This window comes from Hemicordylus capensis, chromosome 2 (genome assembly GCF_027244095.1).
Source record: "Hemicordylus capensis ecotype Gifberg chromosome 2, rHemCap1.1.pri, whole genome shotgun sequence".
NCBI classification, from domain to species: Eukaryota; Metazoa; Chordata; class Lepidosauria; order Squamata; family Cordylidae; genus Hemicordylus; species Hemicordylus capensis.
In genome coordinates this window covers 260,189,662-260,214,961 of record NC_069658.1, presented here as the reverse complement: position 1 = coordinate 260,214,961, position 25,300 = coordinate 260,189,662, and the positions used below count along the sequence as shown (strand labels likewise).

At 45.6% G+C, this 25,300-nt stretch overlaps 1 protein-coding gene across 3 annotated transcripts in view; it reads left to right on the top strand.

The window, feature by feature from the left end:
• The window catches only part of LOC128347749 (early activation antigen CD69-like), a 36,748-nt gene extending 21,563 nt beyond the window's left edge, over nucleotides 1-15,185 (top strand). For 2 of the 3 annotated variants that reach the window (XM_053302811.1, XM_053302810.1), the window contains exons 3-6: nucleotides 271-378; nucleotides 1,633-1,817; nucleotides 3,550-3,656; nucleotides 13,163-15,185. In XM_053302811.1, the coding sequence (XP_053158786.1) occupies nucleotides 271-378; nucleotides 1,633-1,817; nucleotides 3,550-3,656; nucleotides 13,163-13,277 (515 nt within the window). In that variant the 3' untranslated portion in view covers nucleotides 13,278-15,185. The remainder of the gene's footprint in view (nucleotides 1-270; nucleotides 379-1,632; nucleotides 1,818-3,549; nucleotides 3,657-13,162) is intronic. The other variant, XM_053302812.1, reaches the window with a different exon arrangement.
• Nucleotides 15,186-25,300: the final 10,115 nt, after the last annotated feature.

The following is a 25,300-nucleotide window of genomic DNA, read 5'->3' as shown; positions in this document are numbered from 1 at the left end:
AAAACAATTAAAAAGATAAACAGAAGTAAGAAAGCTGAGAAACCTGGCAGCCTCTAAGAGGTAAAAGCCTGAGTAAATAAAAAGGTCTTTAGTTGTCTTTTAAAAGTAGCCACAGATGTCGGAGAGTGAACATTAACTGGGAGGGCATTCCATATATATATAGTATATATATATATATATATATATATATATATATATATATATATATATATATATATACTACTACTGCTAATATATATTTATTTATTTGTGTGTGTGTTCTATCTTCAGCAGCTAGAATACAGTTGAGGAAGACACATGTTGTTGGTGCTGCCATAGGCTTTATACTCTTGGTCGTGTTAGTACTGGTCTTGATCAGTGTCATAATTGTCCAGGATGGTGAGTTCCTGATTTCTACCTTATTATCATCATCCTTTGAAATAGTCAGTTTTTCTACCTGCTTCCTTTCTGGGCCTAAATGTATTCACATAGTAGGGCTTCTCTGGATTCTAGTGAATCCCATCTTTCATGGCAATCTGCTTGTCTGGTTCCTTCGCTTTATTGCCTAGTCTCTCTATTATATTGTTACTGGAGTTTCTTCTACTCCCGCCCTTCTCTACTTGGGAATCTAAGTAGAGAAATAAATAGGAACCAAGGGGTGAGATGAAGTGTTTCTGATCTAATTGACAGTATAGCTATAATATGCTTTAATATACATTTAAGGCTTTGAGTCTTGTACTTTTCAGGCACAGACATTGAAGCAAAAATTGACTTTTCTACTCTACTACATCTAGCATATGAATGGGCTCCCTCTGCTTTCAGGAAACAGGGCATTGGTAGCATAGCAATGGAGATCCTGGATAGCAGCGGAGTCTTGGCATGGCCAGCCCTAGAGTTTTTGGTACCCTAGCCTCCAGCTCCCACGCCCCCTTCAGTGGGGCATAGCAGAGGGCCTTGGGAGGATGGTTGGAATTGTGGGATACTGTAAACCTTCTCCCTGGAGGGGACTTTCTTAACTCCCCACTCACTGCAAAGGGAGGAGGAGGAGCAAGAGGGATGATTATTACCAAAGACTTTGGGGCAGGCGGTGGGTGGGGGTAGGAGTGGAGGGAAGAGCGATGGGCAGGAACCCTTGGATGCTTCACTTTGTTGCCTCTCATTCAAAGAGTGACAGCAGAGCTGGAGCTGGCTGGTCTCATCTGTGCCCAAAGAATGTAGTCTTGCCACTCATCCTCTCTTGCCATTTTCTGTCTGTGAGGTCCACATTGTGAAGCCTGATGGGAGATGTGGTCATTTTCTGGCTGCCTCCTTCATGGGCCATCATAGGGCAGCTGGGGCCTTGGGCCAGTGCCCCTGAAAACCTGACACTTTAGGTCAGGTGTCCCCAAACTGCGGCCCTCCAGATGTTGCTGAACTACAATTCCCAGCATCCCTAGACACAATTTTTTTGTGGCTGGGTATGCTGGGAGTTGTAGTTCAGCAACATCTGGAGGGCCGCAGTTTGGGGAAGCCTGCTTTAGGTGATCACCTAGGTTGCCTATATGGATGTGCCGGCCCAGAGTCTTGGAAAATATCCAATTCCCCTCAAAGGTGTGGGCAGTGTAGATACTGCTGCTGGTGCATATGCCTGTTTTTGTTTCTTTCTTTCGACAGCAAAGATAAAAAACCTCCAAGCTGTTGAAGACCTTTCAGTTGTCTCTCCATGCCCCCGACAATGGACTAAGAATGAAACAGAGTGCTACTACTTCTCTGAAACTGAAGATACCTGGAACTCCAGCCAGAGCTATTGTTCTTCACATGGTGGCCGGCTGGCAGCAGTGGACTCTGCACAGGAAATGGTGAGAGAGCCATTCAGGTGCTATAGAATGGATGGCAGCAGCATGTAGATATTTAATGGCCACTAAGCAGCACTATGTGGAGGATTAGGAATGACATGATATTGGTATGATGTATGATGCTGCAACCCTCTGTCCTTCCTCATGTATCTGAATATGAGCAAATCCATTGAAGAGTTTATTTGACTCTTTATTTGGATAAAGCTTAAATAATAATAACTGATGATGGGGGTCAAGAGCTCAAGTTCATTAGTAGAATTCAGCATCTCTGGGCCACTCAAATTCATAACCTTGTGATGTTCCCAGATTTTTCCTGTGCATAGACTTCCAGAAGTTTTCCCAGTGTCCAGGAGCTTTTTCATACCCAGCTTTTAGTTTGCATCTCCTCCAGAATGGAGGTGTGCATTCACATACTGGCCAAATTTACCCTGATGTCCCTGTGAGCTATCAGGGAGCACTTCACACACGATTCGGGTTTTTCTTCACGCGTTAGAGTATAGCCCGATTTATATCCGGGGCAGGGGGCGGACTTCGAACTCATAGTAAAGCCTTGCAGTAAACCCGCGGTAGAGTCTGTAGTCTGGGAAAGCTCCAGGGACACTTTTCTTCAGGTCCATGTGATGTAAAGGCTGTGGCCTTTTCTTCCAGATTCAGATTTGGAGATTGCTATTCATGTCCTTGTAACCTCAAGAATAGATACTGGGGTTCCCCAAATGACTGGCAGCTTTGTTTGGCACAGAATGTAACCGGCTTTCAAGACACATCTCAAGATCTATTTTGGTCTTAGCAACTTAGCACCTATGTACATTGGAGGCCATCCCTTCCTTTCCCCCACCCTGCGTCAATCAGGAGCTGAGGGAGGCCAGCAGTGGTCCGGTTTCTGCCGCCTCCACAGTCCCCCTTGCCCCACACCTGACATCAGACGCAGGGGCATGGTTTAGCTCCCAAATGGGGCCATGTAGCCCTGTTTGAGTGTTAAGTTGGCCAGTGCTGCATTTGCAGTGCAGCCAGAGCAGCTCTCCTTGACTTTAAAAGATAGGGAGAGTCACTCCAGCTGCGTTGTGAACGCAGTGCAGGCCAATCTAACTCCCAAACAGGGCTGCGTGGCCCTGTTTGGGAGCTAAATTACACCTCTCATGTCTGACGTGAGACGTGGGGGGCATGTCTGGGATGCGAGGCATGGCGGCCCGGGTTCTTTGAACCCGTCTGCTCAATGGTGGCTCTGCCCTGGTGTCAATCACATGCAATCAAAACAATGGTTTCCTCCCCAGATCAATAAGGGGTAAGGAGAACCATCAAGGATGAGATGCATCATGCAGCCTATAACCACTTATTCCCCCCACTTTCTTAACTTGTACAGGTTTTCTAGACTTTTCTGGCTATTTATACATTCATTTTTTTAACCCCTTAACAAGATTAATGGTTATAATTTGAAACTATGTACTGATTGTGCTGTGTCTGGAAGGAAGAGTACATTATTGTGTCCACTGAACACAGGGAGAGAACTAGATGTAGGCAACAGAGAACCTGAATATTGAGGGAATGTATCTTTGTAACATCCCTCTCCATACAGGTTCAGTATGGGTAACAAACTGTAAAGTGCAGAATAGGCAAACCTTAAAATGGTTTATAAAACACATTCTAAAAGGCTCTTTCTTTCTTTCTTTCTTTCTTTCTTTCTTTCTTTCTTTCTTTCTTTCTTTCTTTCTTTCTTTCTTTCTTTCTTTAACTGAAGGCTTTTGTGAAGGCCAATAAAGCCTCTGCTGAATATTGGATTAATCTCCGAAGGGTGGAAACAACACAGCCCTGGAAATGGTCTAATGGTTCACTTGTTGGAAACTGGTAAGTCTTGTCCCTTCTTCTGGACTTGGGTCATTTTGGACAGAGAAGCAATTTAAAAATGGATATCTTAAAGTGTTTTTAATGCATATTTACATCACACTTGTTTAGTAGCTTTGGGTTGGGGAAGGCCTTTTTCTTCTTTCCTGCTTATTGATATTTGACCATAAATCTTTACCAACAGATAATTGGTATGCAAAATGTTGCATTTTTGATGCAGACAGCACATCTTGACTTTGCTGCAGAGGCGTATCTAGGCAAAACAGCGCCTAGGGCAAGCTCTGAAATTGCACCCCCCCCAACATCTGACACCCATCTTTCAGATAACTTTACCATAATATCTGCTCAAAAATACAAGTTAAGCTCATTAATGGACAAATCTTTTAAACTACAAATTATGGCATTACCTACCTTTATAGCATTTAAAGTGTAGGTACAAAGATGCAACACAATATTACACTATTTATTGAAGTGATCTGTCTTGACCACTCTTCAAGCAATAACCATTAAAGAATTGAGTATTTCCTGAAGATTAATTACCAGGTGGGAGGAGCTGGTGACCTCAGACTATTAAACTTAGAAATATTCATCCTTAGGAACTACCTTGTTCTGAGATAATTACTCTTAATACAAATAGCACATAAAAATATGGGTTTGTTTGAATGATTATTAGAGAATGAGTTAGAAGTGAATTGATGCCAGTATTTTAGTAAATCTGATTGCTACAATTATTACTTAAATTCCATTCTTGCTATATTTATATGCTATATATTGACTTTATGTAGCATTTTACATTACAGCTGCTATGAAATGTTTTTTTCTGTCACATAGTGGCATGTACTTTAGTGGTGCTATTGGCTTTAGCATTAAATGGGCTTCATATATCATTACAAACACTATATAAACATAGTGAACACCCTCCACAGCAGTGGACATTGTCTGCACTAAAAGAATGCTAAGTGTATTGCTGTACATGTGTTGAAGGTATCTCAGAATTAAACAATGCAGTTTGTACCTTACATGAGTTTCATGATTGCTTACCTAATTGGGTTATAGAGGAATACTGGGATGTTATAATTGCAAACAAACCAATTATGTTATGGTATCAGCACTTCTATATTTAAGCTGAGTAACTATTAAGGAAAGCAATGTGTTACATGGAAGTCCTTGAGATATTCAATATATGTTGCTCTTGAATGATTCCCCCCACCCTGCAAGTCATCTACAGTGCACTTCCAGCACAATAATGTTTTTCTGCATTACAATATTGAATCCATATTGTAATTGTAATTTATTACAGACCAAGACCAGCAAGACTAAATTTATATAATACCATGCTGTCTTAAAATGTACTGCCCCCGCCCCTTTTGAATAGAGAACTTATCCCCACATTCATTAGCTCTCAACCTTCTAAGATCAAATCACAGTCCAAAACACCAATGCATTAAAGCTGCTCAGAATTCTTTTTTTAAAATTGGTTTCAGAATTTCTTATCACTGCATAAATATAAACTGAGTTCATTACTTCATGATCAATATTTGCCTGCTCTGTCAGAATAGAGCACACTGCACTCACTGTACTACTCAACATTACAGTATAAATTCATAAATAAAAAGTAACTATTAAAGGTGGACCTCTAATATGCTGGGGATCTCTAAAAACATGAAAGCAGTCATCACTCATCAGCAAGTCCCCTGGGAAGAAGTCCCCTGGGAGTGTCCCTAGCAACTCTTGGTAAAGCTTGGCGTTTGGTAAAGCTCTTGGAAAAGCTTGGGAAACGGGGTGTTTTTCCTGTGGGGAGGGGGAGTCAGAGGTGCCAATGTGTTGGTATGTGTGTGGGAGGAGATGGGATTTCTTTGCCTGCCGAAGGCTGGTAGGGGGAGGGCTTGCCTTGGGCTCGAGAAGAGCCGAGAAGAGAAGGCTGCTGCTGGGGATGAAGCGCGTCTTTGCGGGAGGGAGACCTGGCATATTCCGGGGTGCTCAACAAAAGTAGTGTGTCCGAGAGTGAGGGGGAGCCGGCGCTGCCGCAGCCCGCAGCTGCCGTCGTCCATGCGTCTCCTCCTCCTCCACCCCACCCATTGGAGTTAAGCCCTGGAGAGGGGGCGCAATGCAAACCACGGCACCGCCGCCTCCCTCGCTCTCGGGCACACATGACTCGAGGTGAGGGAAGCTTCTCGCTGCTGCACTGGCCCACCCGGAATCAGCCAGGCTTCCCTCCCTCAGAGAGGTCCTGCACGGCGTGCACGCGTCCCCAGCAGCAGGTGGCCTTAGCCGGGCTGCAGCTTGAGCCCAAGGCAAGCCCACGCCCCCAGGCCAGCCTTCGCAGCCAAGCACCAGGCTGCAGCAGGGAGCAAGTGTGGCAGGCAGAGAGGAATCCCATCTCCTCCCACACACACACCACACCGCACACACTGGCACCCTTGACTCGCGCACCACCCCCCCCAGAAAAGCCACCGCCACCACGTTTCCCGCCGCCGAACTTTACCAAGAACTTCTAGGGACATCCCCCGCAAGGAGGGCAGCCCGGCCAGAGGCACCGAGAGTGAGACACCCCCCAACCATTTTCCTCAACCACCCCCCCCCGCTAAATTAAAATAATAAAACATTAAAAAAAAAAAAAAACCAACAACGAACAAACTACAACATGTCACACACCGTGACCCACTCGGTCTAGGGGGAAAGAGAAGCAGGACAGGCTCTCTGCTGCCGCTGCCTCAACCTGGGTTGAGGAAGGTGGTGTCTGCCACCAGCCACCGCCCCGCCACCCCCGAGACACCCCCCTGAGAGCCCCAAGAAGAAGAAGTTAAGCAGGTCAACTCAAAGCAGCCAACCAAACGTTTTCCAACCTCAACCCTCCAGCAACGATGATGTTGGCCAGCAGCAGGCTAGACAGCGGGGCGCGATGATTCTCCATGCTGCACGCATGCATGCAGCAGCTCGAAGCAGAGAAAAAAGCCAGCATTCACTCAGCAGACCTTGCTGTGCACTTATGACACGCCGGGGGCGGAGACCTCGCGCTGCACAAGCGGGGGATGTGCCAGGAGGTCCAGCATCCGGCCAATGAGCAGCTGGCAGCAGTATGGTGCCCAGAGCAGAGACGTGGCAGCTCTGGGGGCACCCCAAAAGCTAAAATTTTGTGGAGGCGGGTGTGGGCACCGGGGGGCGGGGCAATCAGTGGCATTTTTGCACCCTCCCTCAAGTGGCACCTAGGGCACGTGCCCTGCCTGCCCCACTCTGATTACGCATCTGCTTTGCTGTATTTAAATAATATACCAGAAATGTATATATATTAGAAATGGACAACTACAATTTTCTAATTTTCATATTTTTAAGAATACATTGGAAACTAGCTATTAACCACACCTTGAACTGGTTGAAGCCCTTTGGTAAAACATTTCCACTAGAGCAGTGGATTTCAAACAGTGTTCTGGGGAAACCTACAGCTCGTGAGAACAGTGCAGGCAAACAAACACATCTGAAAGACTGCTTCCCTGCTTATCCCCACTCTTCTCCTGCACTGTGAAACTGCCGAGGAATTGTGGATGAGCACTCTTGGTTCCTGTAAGGCAACCCTGAGGCATGATGGGCCTGGCCTGTGCTCTGTATCTCACAAAAGGCACAATTGCAGATCTATGCTAGGGCTTTTCCAAACAGCAGTAAAGTGTGGGAAAGAGGCACCTTTTACTGTGGTGATTCTCTTTATTTAGCAGGGGGGAAGTAACTGGCCCTATCCACCCCCCACACAGTACCTCCAGTGACTGTTGCTGGTGTCCATCTTATGTTTCTTTCTAGCTTGTTAGCCCTCTGGGGACAGGGATCCATTTATTTTATTCTATCTATCTATCTATCTATCTATCTATCTATCTATCTATCTATCTATCTATCTATCTTTCTATCTATCTATCTATTTACTGTGTAAACTGCCCTGAGCCTTTTTTGGAAGGGCAGTATAGAAATCGCATTATTATTATTCTTTCTTGTTTACACAGTCAGACAGGTATTATTGACTGGTTTGTTTTATCCAGACATCGAGTCCTTCCCAAGGACCTGGGATGGCTGGATTTTATTGTCAATGTTGTTGCTGTTGTTAGAGATATCGTCGCAAAATATAGGCTGTTCCCAGTAAAGCTGCTTTTTGTAATTGGCTGATGGTGATTTCTGTGGCCCCTATGGTGTTGAGGTGCTCTTCAAGGTCTTTTGGAACTGCACCCAGGGCGCCAATTACCACTGGGATTATATTGGTCTTTTTCTGCCACAGCCTTTCAATTTCCATTTGTAGATCTTTGTATTTTGTGAATTTTTCTATTTCTTTTTCTTCTATTCTGCTATCCCCTGGTATTGCTATGTCGATTATTTTAACTTATTTTTCTTTCTTTGTTTTTGGAGCTCAAAGTTGTTTTACCAGTCCTACATCCATTTTATATGCTTTCTTTTCATACTCTGTCCTCTGCTTGTGTCTCCCTGACCACAATCTGGTCACTATGGCCGGATTTAGATGTATCAAAAATTGTGGTTTGTTTAATGAAATCAGATGTCTGGGCATGAGCTTGTCTACAAACTGGTTTGTTCATGGCAGAAAAATAAGGTTTGGAAATCATGTTTTAAAGCTGTTTGGAAATCAGAGTCTGTGCTCACTGCAATTTCTTGTTATGTCTGAATTCACCGACAAACTTTAGTTGCAGTGGTGGCTAGCTAATGGTGAGGGTGAGGCGAGGTGATGGCCTCAAGTGGTGCCTGTGTCAAGGGGCAGTGAGTGCGGGCATCCTCTCCTGGCCCTGCCACTCACAAGCATTGCTTCACCTGCCTGTTTTTCCCTGGCTCTGTGCTGCCCACTCCCTCCCCCTTTTCCTGCCCGCTTACCTTTGGGCATGCCAAGGAGGAGGTTTTAAAATCCCGCCTTCAGTGCACCTAGAAGGTAAGTGCCAGGAGCTGGGGAAGACGGCATGTGAGGGAGGTGCAGGGCCAGGGCCAGGCGAGATAGCCCCATCCCACCTCCCGTATACACTGCCTTGCCCTTTTCCACCTGCTTAACTTCTGGGTGTGCCAAGAATGGATTTTCCTCTGTGCACCCAGAAGCTAAGTGCTGGGAGTTGGGGAAGGCAGCATGCAAAGGAGGTGTGGTGGAGCTGGATCAGCTGGCCCTGCCCAACTGGCTGGGCTAGTCAGACCAGCTCCATACCAGCTGCTTCCCATACTTATTTTCTGAGTATTCTGAGGATGGGGTTTTAAAAGTTCAGTGCATCCAGAAGCTAAGTGCCAGAAGTTGGGGAAAGTGGAATGCTGGGGGGTGGGGGGTGGGTGGAGCTGGCCCAGCTAGCCCAGCCCCTTGATGGTAGTGTTTGTATCAGAGGTGTGGCCAGCATAAAGGATGTTAGCAGTGGCAGCGCCAGTGCTCAAGCCTGCACTGCGCGGTTGAGTCATTTCTGCTCCATGGAGACAGGAGTGAATTCATAAAATAGATAGAAAACAACAGCACACAAGCAACTTTAAACCATGGTTTCTTTGCTGCACGTTTGGAAGCTCAGTCCATGGTGTGAGTTCTTAACTATGTTGTTTCACATTATGTCTTAACCTGGATCATACTATGCACCCATTAAAGGTAAAGTTGTGCCATCGAGTTGGTTTCGACTCCTGTGAGCTTGTGGTTTTCTTAGGTAGAATACAGGAGGGGGTTACCATTGCCATCTCCCGCACAGTATGAGATGATGCCTTTCAGCATCTTCCTATATCACTGCTGCCCAATATAGGTATTTCCCATAGTCTGGGAAACAGACCAGCGGGGATTCGAACTAGCAACCTCTTGCTGCCTAGGCAAGTTACTTCCCCGCTCGACATTAGGTGGCTATACACCCGTTAGTCACCACATAAATAACACAATTGGTTGAATCTGCCTACATCATTTTTAGAGCACTCAGCACAGTATGTAGCAGTTTCGTTATACTGCTGCAACATACCTTCACTTGGTTTCAGATACCCCAAAGAATTTTGAAACCTCATGCAATTTTTAAAAAAATTATATCTATTTCTGATTTCATTTTCTGCTTTTGAACTGCCTAAGAACATATGATCTTGAGTATCTCTATCAATAATGCTATTTTTTTCCATTCATGCTGCTGATGTTACCTAAGCCTTTGTAAGTAGCTCATATGTGCTATATACTATGTAACCTATGTAGGTAGCTCCTTTGGGGTTTTGAAAGTCTTGCAACATGAACGTTTGGATGTTTACTTGGAAGAAGACCCCAATATCTGCAGTTTATTTTAAACACTTTATTTTACCTTTTGAATGTTAAAAACCTTCAAGGTTATAGAGTTTATTTAATTTGGAATAATACAATAAAATACAAAAAGTACAAACAACATGAAAATAGCAAAGCAGATAACATAAAAACACCAGCGGCAAAACAGAGTAGCAATATTAGCAATTAAATACCTTTTTAGTCCCCATCCAGAATCATGAAATTTTTACTCATGAGTAAGACTTCTAAGTAGTTACATTCGATGCTGCCCCTCTCCCAATGTTTCCAGACCATGGAGCCTACAATCATTGTATATTTCAATGGAAGACAGTGGTGACTGTTTAACCCCAAGCATGGCACCCTGTGCGATTGCACAACTCTTGATAATATGAGTTGCTAGTTAAGAAAAATGAACATTGCAAACCCAATACTAATGAAGATCCAAACTTCAACATCTCAGTTCTCTGCATTTCAGCTGAAAGGACACACTGTGACTGACCTAAATGCAATCATCACAGGTCTGGTAGCTGGTAAAGTGCATTCTACAGATCAGCCACAATAATCACATCTTGTTTGTTTGTTTCCTGTCAGCTGTCCTTGGATTCATAATTTTTGAGTACATTCAACACCAACGTTTTCTGTCCATACAAGCTAAACAGATGACAGTGGTTCCCTTTGAAAATGTGGTTGCATCTCTAGGGACATATCTGGCTCATTGTGTCTCATGGTGCCTACACAAGTTAACTCCTTCCTTGCTCAGGAGACTATCTGCCAGCTCTAAACAAGAAACTAGCCCCATGGAGAAAATCCATGCATTTTGTGTGGGTGGTCTTTCTGATTGACTTAACATGGGGCTTGTATAGAAACTACTCCACGACAAGGAGTTCTTGCATTTTGGAGCCGCTTTCTGCCATGTGCCATTTTGTTGTTGCTGTTGTTGTTGTTAATAGCAGAAATATCATCACTGGTGAGTGGGGGTACTCTTGAATATTCTCATGGACATAATTAAGGTTGGAGAAGCCTCCTACCTTAGTTCGGGAGCTGTGTGCACTCCCATTTGCCAGTTGTCTGTCAGTTAAAACCAAGGTTGGAGGTGCCATCCGTTCCGTGATCGAGTGCTTCGCAGCAGAGGGACTGGCGGCTTCCCTCCTACCCTGCAGCTATGCCAAGCTGCTGAATGAGGTAGGAGGAAACGTCTTCCAGTTCTGCAGCTGCTTACCACATAATCACGGAAGCAGCTTCCAGCCTTGTTTTCCCCTTGCAGATAATCCAATTTCGGGAGCATGCGCAGCTCTGAGCTGGGGTCAGAAGTTTCTCCTACCCAATTCTCAAGTGTGAGGACTCCCCTACTGTGTACCAAAGTGCAAGCAACAATGCAAAAGCAAAGACATAGCTGGGAGTGCAGTGGCTTGCATCTTTATGCAGCCAGGGGTAGGAATTTATCCCATCATGCTGAATGAGGGTTTTTAAAAAGGTTTTCCTCCATGTCTAAAAGTCTTTAGGTGGGTCGTATCTATGCTAGGGCACCACTGATTTCAATGAGACACATTTGTCAGAACTAATTTAGTCCCATTGATTTCAGTGGGACATAGGAGGAATTCTAACTTTCTTAGAATACAACCCATTAAGTGTGATGTTGGGAGTGCCTAACAAGGCTGCTGCAGGGCAGGGGGCATTTTGTAGACAGGGCACTATAATGAAAAGTCCTTCCCCCTGGTAAGAGCCAGTGCAGTTCGAATTACTGATTTTAACCTTTAATGCTGTGTACGATGTGTAACCCAGGTTCACATGGAGAAGGCAGTAGCTTGGATACCTGGGTCGTAAGTCCTTTACAGCATTAAATAATAAAACCAGCAGTTTGAATTGTACATGGACATAGACCAGAAGCTCATGATGCTGTTTTAAAACTGGCAAGATAGACCAGAATACAGTTGTTGGACTGTTGACCAGCAGTGGTCAAATGAAACCTAACTACGGATTCTGAATATTTTTCAAAGGCAGCCTACAGTCTAGGGATGTTACCTGAACATGGATAATCTAGGTCAGACCATCTTTGTCCACTCTTCAGGAAGACTTTGTCTCAAGTAAATATATTTAGGATTGCAACATCAAGGCTCAAGAGCAGCATGCTTAGGCAGGGATGGCTAGTGGCCGTGTTCTTGGGGGCATCTCCAAACTATAGATGGTGGACTGGTGGCTGGAAGTCTGTTTTTGGTGGACAAGCTGCCCCCTCACTTGAAGGTCAGGATCTTTAATAATGTTAGCATTGTCCAATATTAAGAGCTTGTGGAGCTTGCATAATTTGTATGACCAGCCATTAATACTACAACAACAAATAATTAATAATAATAATAATAAATAAACTTTATTTGTTAGCATAACATAACAAACTGTTCTCTGGGTGGTTCACAATACAACAATAAAAAATCCAAGAAAAACATGTAATAAGACAAACAAATTACAACACAAAATATAAATAAAAAACATTTTAAAACTTGTTTTTAAAAAATCAATTTTAAAAAGTGTGAGTGAAGAGAACGGTATTCACTTGGCATCTAAAAGAAAAAAAGTGACAAGGTGAGCTTCACGGGGGGGGGGCTACTGCATGGATGAGGTGCCACTGAAAAGGCCCTCTCCCTAGTAGCTACCCGCCTTACCACATTTGGCAGGGGCACTTGGAGCAGGGCCTCCAAAGAAGAACTTAAGGTCCAAGTCAGGACATATGGGGCAAGACACTTTCTCAGGTGAGCTGATCCCAAGCCATTTAGGGCTTTAAAGTTGAAAACCAGCATTTTGCATTCGGCCCAGAAATGGACTGGGAGCCAGTGCAACCGAAGAAGCACTGGCGTGATATGATCAACTGCAAGGCAGTGGGAATTGGAGGCCACCTGGCCCCCAGAAGTTCCAGGATGCCCCGTGCAAGTGCATTTATAGAGGATGGAACCACAGCTGGAAGGAAAGGGGGTACTTTAGGAGGGATTTTGAATGGGAGCGATCTGCATGTGCTCCAGTGAAGTGTAAGGGGAGATGGAGAAATATGGCTTGCAAAAGATCCTTTGTCTCCTTGAATGCATTGCATAAAAAACCACTGTGACTGACATCCTGACTAAATTACTAAAGGAAATCCTATTTAAATTTAATCCTTTGATTGATTGATTGATTTTATTTGATTTGATTTGTATACCGCCTTTCCAAAATGGCTTTTTAGTGTAACTCCTATGCTTTGTCTAGATGTCAGCCTGTATCTATCTTGGATGTGATCTTTTTGCAGGTTGCAGATCGGGGGTGAAGGCTTCTGTGCATACCTGAATGAAAAAGCAGCCAGCTCGACATACTGTGAAAACCGCCGATACTTTATCTGCATCACTGCTGTCCGCCACAATTGAGAGAAACTGGACAAGTGTGAAAGCTCTTCAAGAATTTCATTACGAAGGGTTTTCCCCCCATCTTGAACAGCAAACTTTTAAAGCAGTTGCCTGGAGCTTTCTCTTTTTAACCACACTACTAAGTTTTGGTCTTGTTTTTCAGTGACAGACGGTTTAGTGACTGTAAGCCTAAGCAGTCACACAAGATTAACAGTCTCTTTGTTTACAGTGGATGGTTAGACTGAGGGCCAGCTGCAGCCAAGCCTGAAGAGTATATACATGTGTGTGTCTGTTTATATCCCAGTTTTCTTGGAACAGAAAGATGAAGGCATGTAGCTTGTTCCATTCCACTCCACACACCCTTTCACACTCTCATAAAGAGTGGGCCTGCCCGTCCCATGGGAGGGGAATGTGTGTGCGCACATCACTGAGGCATGAGTGACATCCCACCCCCCACCTTTACATAGTGCCTTCTGGGGAGATGACAACACACAAGAACTCAACGTTTCATGTTGCGGCCTCAGCTGAGACTCTGATAGGAGCAGTCCTGGATGGGGGCAGGGCTGATGAGCCTCTCCTTCCCCACCCCCCACCGAAGTTTGAATCTGAAAGTTGAGTTTCTCTGCTTGAATGCTTCTCACTGTTTTTAGTTGTACCTCTCAGTGTTTTGTATCCTCCTTACATGCTACATCTACAGATGTCACCTCTGTTTTGGATTAGTTATCTAGCATTACCCATGTATCTGGCTTCTATGCTTGCATTCCCTAAACATGGCTTAGAATCACCCAACCTGTCACTGAGCTGGGTCTCATGATCCGTGAGACCCGGTTCTGCAGGGTGAGTGGGGAGAGTGGGCTACTGTAAGCAGTTCTGCAGAGGGAGCGGAGAGGGAGCCCTGGGCGGCCAGCTCGGCCACCCACACGGTTGCCGGCTCCATGATGGAGCCGGTGGGGTCTGAGGATCTCGGGGGCCGCACAGCCCCTGGAAGCCCCAGTAAGCCCGGCGCGAGTGGGGCAGACCCCCGAGCCAGGAGGTCTACTCACGAGTAGCTGTGCTGCGGACCCGCGCCGCAGCTACTCACAAGCAGATAGCCTGGGTTTGTGGAGAACTCACTCCGCAAACCCAGGCTAAGGGCAGGGGTTCTCGAGTGGGTTACCTGCTCTAGAACCACCGGGCTCGCAGCCGAGCCCGGTGGTTCTGACGATCCACAAAAATCGGGCTAGGCTTTCCTAGCCCGATTTTTGTGATTGTCAGAATAGCCTCACTGAGTGCTGCCTCCTTAGCCTTGTTTTAAAAAGCAGCACTAAGGAGAATGAATTGTTGGTTGCACTTTCAAATGCACTTAGGGTATCCTCCCTAGCACTTATTTAAATCTATGCTGCTGTCATTTAAACCATTTTCTATTTATTTGTTTGTTTTGTTTTTATTTTCTGCTTGGATAAGCAGAATATCTGTCTGTCTATTCTTTCTTTCTTTCTGTGTTTTTAAAATTTTGTACAGCGCCTAGAGATGTACATATCAGGTGATATAAAAATATGATTAGATAGATAGATAATGGTCGGCTGCCATTCTACGTAGTCTGGAAACTGCAATTGGTACAGCATGTAGCAGCCAGGAGAGGTTTGTCTGCAGTTGCCATCGGCTCGTCTGGTGGCAACACAGGGATGAGTCTTCTCTGTTGCTGGCCCGAGACTCTGGAATGCACTCCTTGCTGAGATAAGAGCCTCCCCCTCCGACATCTTTTAAAAACTACTTAAAGACTTTTTTCTTCACGCAAGCTTTTTAATTTGACAGTGATTTTAAATTGTTTTAAGGTGCTTATGTTCTGTTTTTTAAATTTGTTTTATATTGTTTATATTGTTGTAAACCACACAGAGATGGAAGTTTGGAGCGGTGAACAAATTTGATAGATAAAAATATAAAAAACCAGAGGCCCATCTGATTATTGAAGCCTTTCTACTTACCTGGTGTCCATTCATTGCCTGACCTACTGCACGGCACCCCGCCAATCCAAGAGTGGGGTGCCTGCACTGCTTCTGTCCATTCCTAAATTGTGCCCATACTTCTTCCCAGTGTGGAAAGAAGGCTTGATAAATCAACAGCACAGTCAACAGCACAGAAGGCTTGATAAATCAACAGCAGAGATACATAGTTCTTGTATCTTTAGCCCTTTACTTGTTCTTTACACCCCTCACCTGTTCTTCTATATATTTAACAATTTTGTCCTTAAGTATGCTTTCCATCAATTTACCCAGTTCCAGGCAAATTGATGGAAAGTATTCTCAAGGATAAAATTGTTAAGCATATAGACGAAAAGGCCTAGCATGGCTTATGCAAAGGTAACTCTTACCTCATAAGCATGCCCTTAACCCCGGTGCCAGGGTTGTATGTGTACTTGGGCTGCACAAAGCTTTAGTACACACAGAGTTGGGCACCTAGAGTGCCCAACCCATGGAGCAATACACAGTGCATTTTGGGATTCCTAGAGGCCGGGACATGTTTTCCTGGCCTCCAGCGATCCATGGTGCTGGGAGCAGCACAGATCATGTGGGTGTGCAAGCAGTGCATCCCACACATGGGGTGAGATCGTCTGGGAGGGAAAGGTAAACTCAATCTTGCCCGCAGACCATGGTTGTGTGCACAACCTTGTTAAATGCTCATAGCTTTAAATATAACAGAAGCAAGGCTCTTGGTGAGGTCATTTGGAGATAAGGCAAATCACACCAGCGATGTTTTAGGAGATTATTCCATGTTGGGATGTAGATTCCACAGTCCTGTTTGAATTTTGGTCCCCTTGAGTGATCTATGAAGTGCCCATAGAATGACAGAAATGGCCAACACATATCCTTCAGACATGTACATGTCTAGGAATTTGTACCCAAGGATTTGTTTTACACATTCAGAATTTAGAGATTGAGGCTATTCTCTCTTACACCCTAACACAGGCTAGGGAAGCCCAGGAACTGCTCGGATCAGACCTGAACCCCGCAGGGCAGTGCTGCCTAGCCCAGCTTTGAAACTCAGCCTTAAGCCAGGGTTAAGGAAGGACTTGAGCGAGCCCTTAACCCAGGCTTCAGGGTAATGTATTTGCTGGGGCTATGTTTAGCCCCAGCGGACACAGAGATGGGTGCATAGAGCGCCCATCTCCTGGGGGGAATCCCCCAATGCATCACACATATTGCACGGTGCATTGTGGGATCTCTGGAGGCTGGGACATGTAGGCAGATAGAAGGCCAGCAGATAGTTTGGAAGGGTGGTCCATGCTCCCAGCAACATGACAGCAGTCTTCTCGGGGGGAAGGGTAGTTAAACCAGCCTCCCCACCCTTGGTCATGTGAATTATTTCAAAGTCATTTCAGGGTTGTTGTTATGCTAGAATTGCTGTCCTGAAGTGATATCCCCTGTTTACTTGAATAAGAGATCTTTGGGTAAGCTGCACAACCTTACAAGCTACCCAGGGTCACTGACTGTGCAGTGTGAACAGTCCTGTCATTATTTACGTGATCATTCATATTGGGGTAAAAGAAGCCCAACAGGAGCGAGTCTAAGAATTCCTAATCTTGCAGGGATTTCTGGTTCATTTTGAATTGACTTCAGGTTCCGAGTCACCTTTTGAACATTTCATGGCGATACATTGCATCAAAAAGCTCTTAAGGACCACCGTCCACAGGAGCCTGAGATTTGGTAATGGCCTTTTGGGTAATGGCCTTTTGGAAAAAGGTAGTTTCAGACTGTGGACATAATGGCTTTATGCCCCCCCCCCTTACTACAACAAAAGTTCTCAAAGCAGTTTACACAGAAAAATAATAAGAAATTAATAGATAAATAAGATGAGAGTGAAGAGCGGGTTGTCTGGCCAGCTAAACTCAAGGTTGTGGCTTAGCATGTTCAGCGATGACCACCCTGTCATGGACATGTGCCTAACTTGTATCTTGCAGGTTTCAGCCACAGATATAAAAAGGTTCTGCAGCAGCCTTTTGGGAGCACAGCCTTTCGAGGCACCAGAAGGGAGCCTAGGTTATAGTTCAGACCAGTGGCAAAGGATGAGCCTGGATGCTATGCTATGCTACAAATATTTATATGACTCTTTTCAAAACAGTTCTCAAATCACTTTACATTACATAGACAATAATAAATAAGCTAGTTCTTTGACGTGGTCTCTGCTTTACACAAATGGGCTTTGCCGCTGGGTCAGATCAGAGGTCACCGCCCCAGCTGTGTCTCCAGCAGTGACAGCAAGCCCACTACGATGGGCTTCATATGCAAAAGTGGCACATTCTGGCAGGGTAGATGAAGTATTTTATGACAAAGAGATGAATATGATCACTTGCTAATTAACACATCTCAAATGGCTGTTAAGGAGGCAAGTTCAAAAATGGACAAACTTAGATGAATGTTTCCTCATCTTATTGAATGACAGCACCAGTTTGGAAAAGGCTGTTCTGAGGCTGAGAGCAGTTTCAAATGACAGAGACAAGCTCTTCTACAACACAATATAGGAGCAGGAAGACTGGCAGCCCTGGTGTTTGCTGATGCTCCCAGACCATATAGAGTTAGAGGGGAGTTCTTGAATTGTTTTCCTGCATTAGCTGTATGTCTTGGGACACACTTTAAGCAGTTGAGGCAGACTCACCTCATCTATTTTCAGCCTCTTTTAATATTTGAACAAAAAGAGCAAATCTCTGCAAAAATTTTCCACCAGGTGTCAGTGACGTGCAGCTCTTTATTTCAGCAATATTAGAAGGTAATCTTTGCCTTGCTGGATCAATTCAGATAATTGACTTTTTCTGTTTCCCAGGAGGCACTCAAAGATGGCCCCTGAGACCATGGTGAGGCAGGCCCCCAAACCAGCTGTCATCAGGGTAGGTGGTCTAGGGGCTCACCTGGGCCAGGATGTACAACCCCAGTCTGGGGCAAAACTGAGCAGGATGGAGTCTCCCAGTCCGGAGAGAGGCCCATGCGGAGTTGCTGGGAGGGAAGGAGGATCCTGAGGATTGCTTCTTGGTCCCACCTGCAAAATAACCCTATGGGGTAGGCAAGTCCCTCTTGTAGATGGGAAGCCTGAGGCACTGGGGTTTGCCTGGAGGCAGGATCCAAATGGGGACTGCCAGATTTGATGGTGCAGCCTCTTGGTCCCTGTATCACTCAATTCTCCAACTTATGAAGAGAAGAAGTTGAGTTCTTTAGTCTTTGTTAATCTCTCTCCACATTCCATGGAAAACTTGCACCCAGTTGACTGAAGTGCAGCAAACCAGAGGAAATTGGCAGCTAGCAGGAGGTCCTCTTGGACTGGATTTGGTGAAAGTGCTGCAGAAGTCAGATGTGTGGAGGGGATTGCAGAAAGGCTTGATCACTGCAGCTGTGTGAAAGAAAATGGCCAGATTGCAATGTTCAGTAACCTTGAACTAACCCCATGGAGTTGTAATTCTGAGGAGATATCTGGAAAGCATGAAGACTAAAATGACCTGAAGGTCCAAGTACAGAGTGGGAGAACTGACCCTGAGCATCATGTGAGGTAAATCTCTCAAGAGAGGATGAGAACCCTGGGAGCACAGTGCATGCCATGGAGGAAAGCCCTCAGGAAGGGGGAATTCTGCAAATTCTCTTAGAAGCAGCAGCAGAACACTGCAGCTGGGGAGGGAAAGGGCTAGAGTATTGGGTTTTGGGCTCCATACCAAATTGGGGTATGGAGGAGGGACCCTGGCCAGTTTCAGAAAAGGCTACCAAATGTACTTCCTCAACTCTGAACCTTGCCATTTTCAGCAACAGTCCTGTTTGGGAATGAGGAAGTTCATCCTGAAGTAGATAATGGGATTTTCCTCAGGACAAGTATTACAAGACTGGCTAAGCAAGAAGGAGAACTGCTGAAGTTGCTTCAGCCAGTTATGGCAAGAGAAATGCATAAATCCAGGAGAACAGGAGCAGCTCTAGAAGGGAGCATGTCCAGTCAGTGGCCCAGGTGCAGAACACGCTGAGCTTCCTTCTCTCTATGGGCCTCCTTAAGCACTTTCCAGTGCCACCTCTGTTTCATGCGGCACTGTCCTCTTGCACCATACTTCAGACTCAAAGAAACAACTGAGGAATAAGTAAATTGCACTATGTATAGAATGCTTCTGCAGCTAATACAGGTACAGTACTACATGCTCATTCTCTAAATCTTCCAAACTATTCACTCTACTCTTCACTTTCTGTTTCTCCACTAAACTCCACCTCCCAGTTGCTGCTTCTCATATCACATATTGTTATATATACTCATAGTTTTAAATACAACAGAAACAAGGTTCTTCTTGGTGAAGTCATTTGGGGATGACTTCACCCCCAATGTTTTATGAGATTATTCCAGGTTGGGATGTAGGTTCCAACTTGCACATGGCTCCGCCGCCGCCTTGGCCGCGCCGCGTCCTCTGGCCTCGGCCAGTGTCCCCCACCGCCACTTACCCAGCTTCTTCGGGGCGGCCGCTTCTGGCCACCCAAGATGGCCGCCAGGTGCTGGCAGTTGTGTCTCCCTGGCTCTGTTCTGGGCATGCGCTTTGCGCATGCCCAGAACAGGCCAGGCACAAACGCACGCTTGGTGTCCGTCCACGGACGGACACCAAGCGTTTTATTAGAGAGGATGAGACCATTGGTCCAGCTAGCTCAGTATTGTCTACACAGACTGGCAGAGGCTTCTCCAAGCAGGAATCTCTCAGCCCTATCTTGGGGAAGCCAGGGAGGGAACTTGGAACCTTCTACTCTTCCCAGAGTGGCTCCATCTCATGAAGGGAATATCTTACAGTGCTCACACACTTCTAGTCCCCCATTCATATGCAGCCAGGGCAGACCCTGCTTAGCTAACGGGACAAGTCATGCTTGCTACAACAAGTCCAGCTCTCCTCTCCATGGCGCGGCAGGGAAATGACTTGCATAGCGAGCAGGAGGTTGCTAGTTCAAATTCCCACTAGTATGTTTCCCAGAATATGGGGAACACCTATATGGGGAAGCAGCATATAGGAAGGTGCTGAAAGGCATCATCTCACACTGCACAGGAGGAAACAATGGTGAACCCCTCGTGTATTCTACCAAAGAAAACCACATGGCTCTGTGTTCGCCAGGAGCTGACACAGACTCAAAGGCACAACTTTACTTTATGCCAGAATTGCTGTCCTGAGGTGATTCCCCTGTTTACTTGAACAGGAAATCTTGGGGTGTATCAGTTGACTGTGAAGTGTGAACAGTCCTTTTGTTATTTATATGATCATTTAGGTTAGAGAAATCCACAATGGACTGTGAGGAACTCCAAAAAGATCTCTCCAAACTGGGGCAGTGGGTGACAAAATGGCAAATGCGGTTCAACGTAAGCAAGTGTAAAGTGATGCATATTGGGGCAAAATAAAAACAACAACTTCACATTAAAAAAAAATTTAAACATTTAAAAAAAAACAACAACTTCACATCCCCTGCTAAGTGGGCAAAGAGGCACCTTTTACCGTGGTGATTCTCCTTATTTAGCAGGGGGAGAGTAACTGACCCTATTCACCCCCAGCACAGTACTTCCAGTGACTGTTGCTGGTGTGTGTCTTAAGTTTCTTTTTAGAATGTGAGCCCTTTGGGGACAGGGAGCCATTTATTTGCTTGTTATTTCTCTTTGTAAACCGCCCTGAGCCATTTTTGGAAGGGCGGTATAGAAATATTATTATTATTATTATTATTATTATTTACGCTGATGGGATCTGAGCTGTCGGTGACAGATCAGATCTTGGGGTCGTGGTGGACAACTCATTGAAAGTGTCATCTCAGTGCACAGCAGCTGTGAAAAAAGGCTAATTCCATGCTAGGAGTCATTAGCAAGGGGACTGAAAATAAAACTGCTAATATTATGATGCCCTTATACAAAACTATGGTGCGGCCACATCTGGAGTACTGTGTACAGCTTTGGTCACCATATCTTAAGAACGATATTGTAGAACTGGAAAAGATGCAGAAGAGGGCAACCAAAATGATCTGAGGCCTGAGTACCTTCTTATTAGGCTAGGCTACAGCATCTGGGGCTTTTTACCTTGGAAAAGAGGCAACTAAGGGAAGACATTATCGAAGTGTATAAAGTAATGCATGGAGTGGAGAGGGTAGACGGAAAAAATTTTCTCCCTCTCTCACAACACTAGAACCAGGGGTCACCCCATGAAACTGAAGGTTGGGAAATTTAGGACAGACAAGAGGAAGTCATTTTTCACACAGTGCATAATTAATCTATGGAATTCTTTGCCAGGGGATGTGGTGATGGCCACCAGCTTAGATGGCTTTAAAACGGGCTTAGACAGATTCATGGTGAACAGCTCTACCAATGGAAGGTTCTAGGTGAAGAACTTGGTGGTTCTTGTTTCTCATTGGAGATGGCCCACGGTCTGGTGGCCGTGGGCCATCTCCAGCCTCAGAGGCATGATGCCTCTCAATACCAGTTTCAGGGGAGCAACAGCAGGAGAGAGGGCATGCACATACCTCTTGCCTGTGGGCTCACCAGAGGCATCTGGTGGGCCACTGTGTGAAACAGGATGCTGGACTAGATGGGCCTTGGGCCTGATCCAGCAGGACTGTTCTTATGTTCTTATTTGTAGTGGGGTAAAAGAAGCCCACAGGGGGGAGTCTGAGTAAGAATTCCCAATCTTGCAGGTATTTCTGATCTATATATATATTTCTCCTAGGTGTGCCTGGGGAAAATGCAACCTGGCAGCCCAGCTGATTGGCTGGGCTGTGGAGGCGCCTGATTGGCTGGCACACCCAGGAGGAGGAGAATTGGCCGGCCCACGCTGGCGGGCCTGGCCTGGCACCGCAGACTCTAGCGAACAAGAGAGGCAGGTGGGGGGGGAGACAGCGTGAGCGCGAGAGGGGCGCGGGGAGGGGGAGAGACAGCGTGAGCGAGAGAGGGGCATGGGGAGGGGGGAGAGCGCGAGCGAGAGAGGGGCGCGGGGAGGGGGAGAGAGCGCGAGCAAGAGAGGGGTGCGGGGAGGGGGAGAGACAGAGCGAGTGAGAGAGGGGTGCGGGGAGGGGGAGAGACAGAGCGAGCGAGAGAGGGGCGCGGGGAGGGGGAGAGACAGAGCGAGCGAGAGAGGGGCGCGGGGAGGGGGAGAGACAGAGCGAGAGAGAGAGGGGCGTGGGGGAGAGACAGAGCGAGCGAGAGAGGGGCGCGGGGAGGGGGAGAGACAGAGTGAGCGAGAGAGGGGCGTGGGGAGGGGGAGAGACAGAGCGAGCGAGAGTGCTGTTGTGGGGGGGACAGAGCGAGCGAGAGAGCTGTGGGAGTACCAGCCAAACAAATTCTCCCAACTAACCCCCAAAAGGAAGTGAACCTTTTTGCCTGTGCGGGTTCAGCTAGTTCATTTTGAATTTGTTTCAGCTGCCGAGTCACCGTTTGAACATTTCACGGCAATACATTGCTCATAAGAACCACCATACCACATGAGCCTGACATTAGGTAATGGTCTTATGGGTAATGGCCTTTTGGGAAAATATAATGGCTTTATGAGGGCCCCTCATAAAGTGAGAGTGAAGAGTGGGTTGTCTGGCTAGCTAAACTCAAGGTTGTGGCTTAGCACATCCAACAATGACCACCCTGTCCTGGACTTGTGACCTAACTTGTATCTTGCAGGTTACAGCCACAGATATAAGAAAATTCTTCAGCAACATTTTGGGAGCAAAGCCCTTTGAGGCACCAAAAGGGAGCCTGGGAGTTGTAGTTTAGACCAGCTTCAGAGGATGAACCTGGCATGCTATGCTACCAATGAGGGGCATAGCTAGGGGAGAGGGGCCCATGTTTGCCCCTCTCCAAGACGGCCCCTCAAAGAGAGGGAGATAATGAAGAAAATAGGGAGAGGTGGAGCTGGGCCCCCCCCTCAGGACCTGGGGTGGGGCTTGCATTCTTTGAACCCATCCACTCAATTATAGATACACCCCTGGCTACAAATATTATACAAAAATACAGACATCAACAACCACTGGAACAGCCTCTGACTTGTGGCTCACCTGGCAAACCACTCACTGCCTTTCAGCCTGAACAGGTTCTCTGACAAGCAGCAGGAGGAGGGAAGGAAAAAGTCATCCGCTCTGTGGCTCAGATCTTTTCAAGCTCTTTCTGTGCTTCTCCAGAGACAAGCCAGGGACTTCCATACACACTAGGGATGGGGTGGAGGGCTGTGAGAGGCTCTGGATTTGCACCTGAAAGTGCAGCCTCAACAGCAACACTGGTGGTGATCAGGGAGAGGGAAATGTTTGGTGCCAGACAAAAAAGTGTCTATTTGACTTTGTTTTATATTCCACTGAACTCTTACAGAATTATGGTTTATTGCTACTTTTCCACTCAGTTTTGTCCTGTGTTCTATTGTATTTATTGTTTAAACTCTTGTATGTTTTTCTGATAGTTTTTCGAAGGGCAAATTATACATATTTTAATCTATAAACAAACACATATAATATGCAATTCCAGCCTTGGCTGCAGTCAACAAAGATATAATCCTGCATCTGTATTTTTAAACAATATTTTAAGTACATGAGGGAGGATTTTAACCCATTTTCAGTTGGATGCAGCTGAGGGTGAGGCAGGAAACCAAGACTCTCTCCTCAACCACAAAAGAACCAACTGCCATTTGGACCCTCCACTCCAAAAATAGCTGTGTCCTCCAGCAGCCAGGCACCGATGTTCTCCTGGAAGGGCAGGTGTGCGATCACATATCATCCAGATTGAAGACAAAGTCCCTGCAAGCTATCCGGGAACACTCCACACACAATCTGGGTTTTTCATAACACATTAGCGCTTAGCCCAACCAGGGGCGTAACTATGATAGGGCAGGGGAGACAGTTGTCTGGGGGCCCACTGCCTTGGGGGCCACCCCAGAGGCAAGTCACATGACTGATTCCCCCAGCTGCGCACCCGCCCGGGCTTCCTTCAGTTGCATTCATCCTCCAAAATTGATGTAAGTGTTAAGATCTGGAGCTACAAGAACAGCATGTCTTTCTCTAGTACCATTAAATGACTTGCATTGTCCACAATTTACAAAACCTTTTAAAAAATAATTTAGGATGATGTTCTGTGACACATAGGTGTATATATATATTACTATGCTTTTTGTTACCACTATTCAGCCTCACTTACGATTTCTTTACTTCATGAGCTGAGCTTTAGTGAGGGGGGGGGCATTTTAAAATCTTGTCTCTGGGCCCATTTCAACCTTGCTACACCCCTGGCCCAATCTATGTCTGGGGTAAAAAAATCCACTTTTTGTTTTGGTTTTTTTGCTCAAACTCAAACTCACAGTAAAGTCTCACAGTAAAACTGCGGTAAAAGCCCTGTCTAAAAATGTTCCTAGAGGGAGAAGCAGGTCAGTGAAGCTTCCTCCTTTGGCCTGGCAAGAACCAGTATGATAATACAATGAAGCCTAGTTACATGTGTGGTATATCAAATATTTGCATATTTCCCCTGTTTTCTCTGTCTCTCCTTCCTCTGTTATGTTGTCTGTCTTGTTTCTCATTTATTTTAGATTGTGAACTTCTTTGAAACAAAGAACCGTCATTGCTTTTGCCATGTAAACCCCTTTGAAAATTTTTTGTAGAAAAGGAAAGAATAAATATTCTAAATAAATAGAAAGGAGATACAAAAATAAATTATAATCTGTAAATAACTACAGTCAAATATAGTATTTACTATAGCATTATTTTAGTCATATTTCCCTCAGATATGAAATACATCTACTTTGGTTCCTTGTATCTCCCACACTCTTCAACAAGATAAGGTATACCTTAAAAAAAAAGAAAAAGTTAAACCAGACAGATCCGATCCGTAGGCGTTCTTTTGGTGACCTCTCCCCCCCTGTGATTTCGGAAACTTCAGCAGTTCTTTTGTACTATATCCAATTGCCTGCTTACCAGATTTACAATGTCCTGGCAAATGCTCCTACTGTGGAATTTGGGGACATTATTCTCCACCCTGATATCAGCCCTCTGGGGAAGCAGAGGGAGGTTTAATAATTTTCCTCACTTCACAGAGAGTCTGACGGTATCAGAACCTGATTGTTGTTTTTC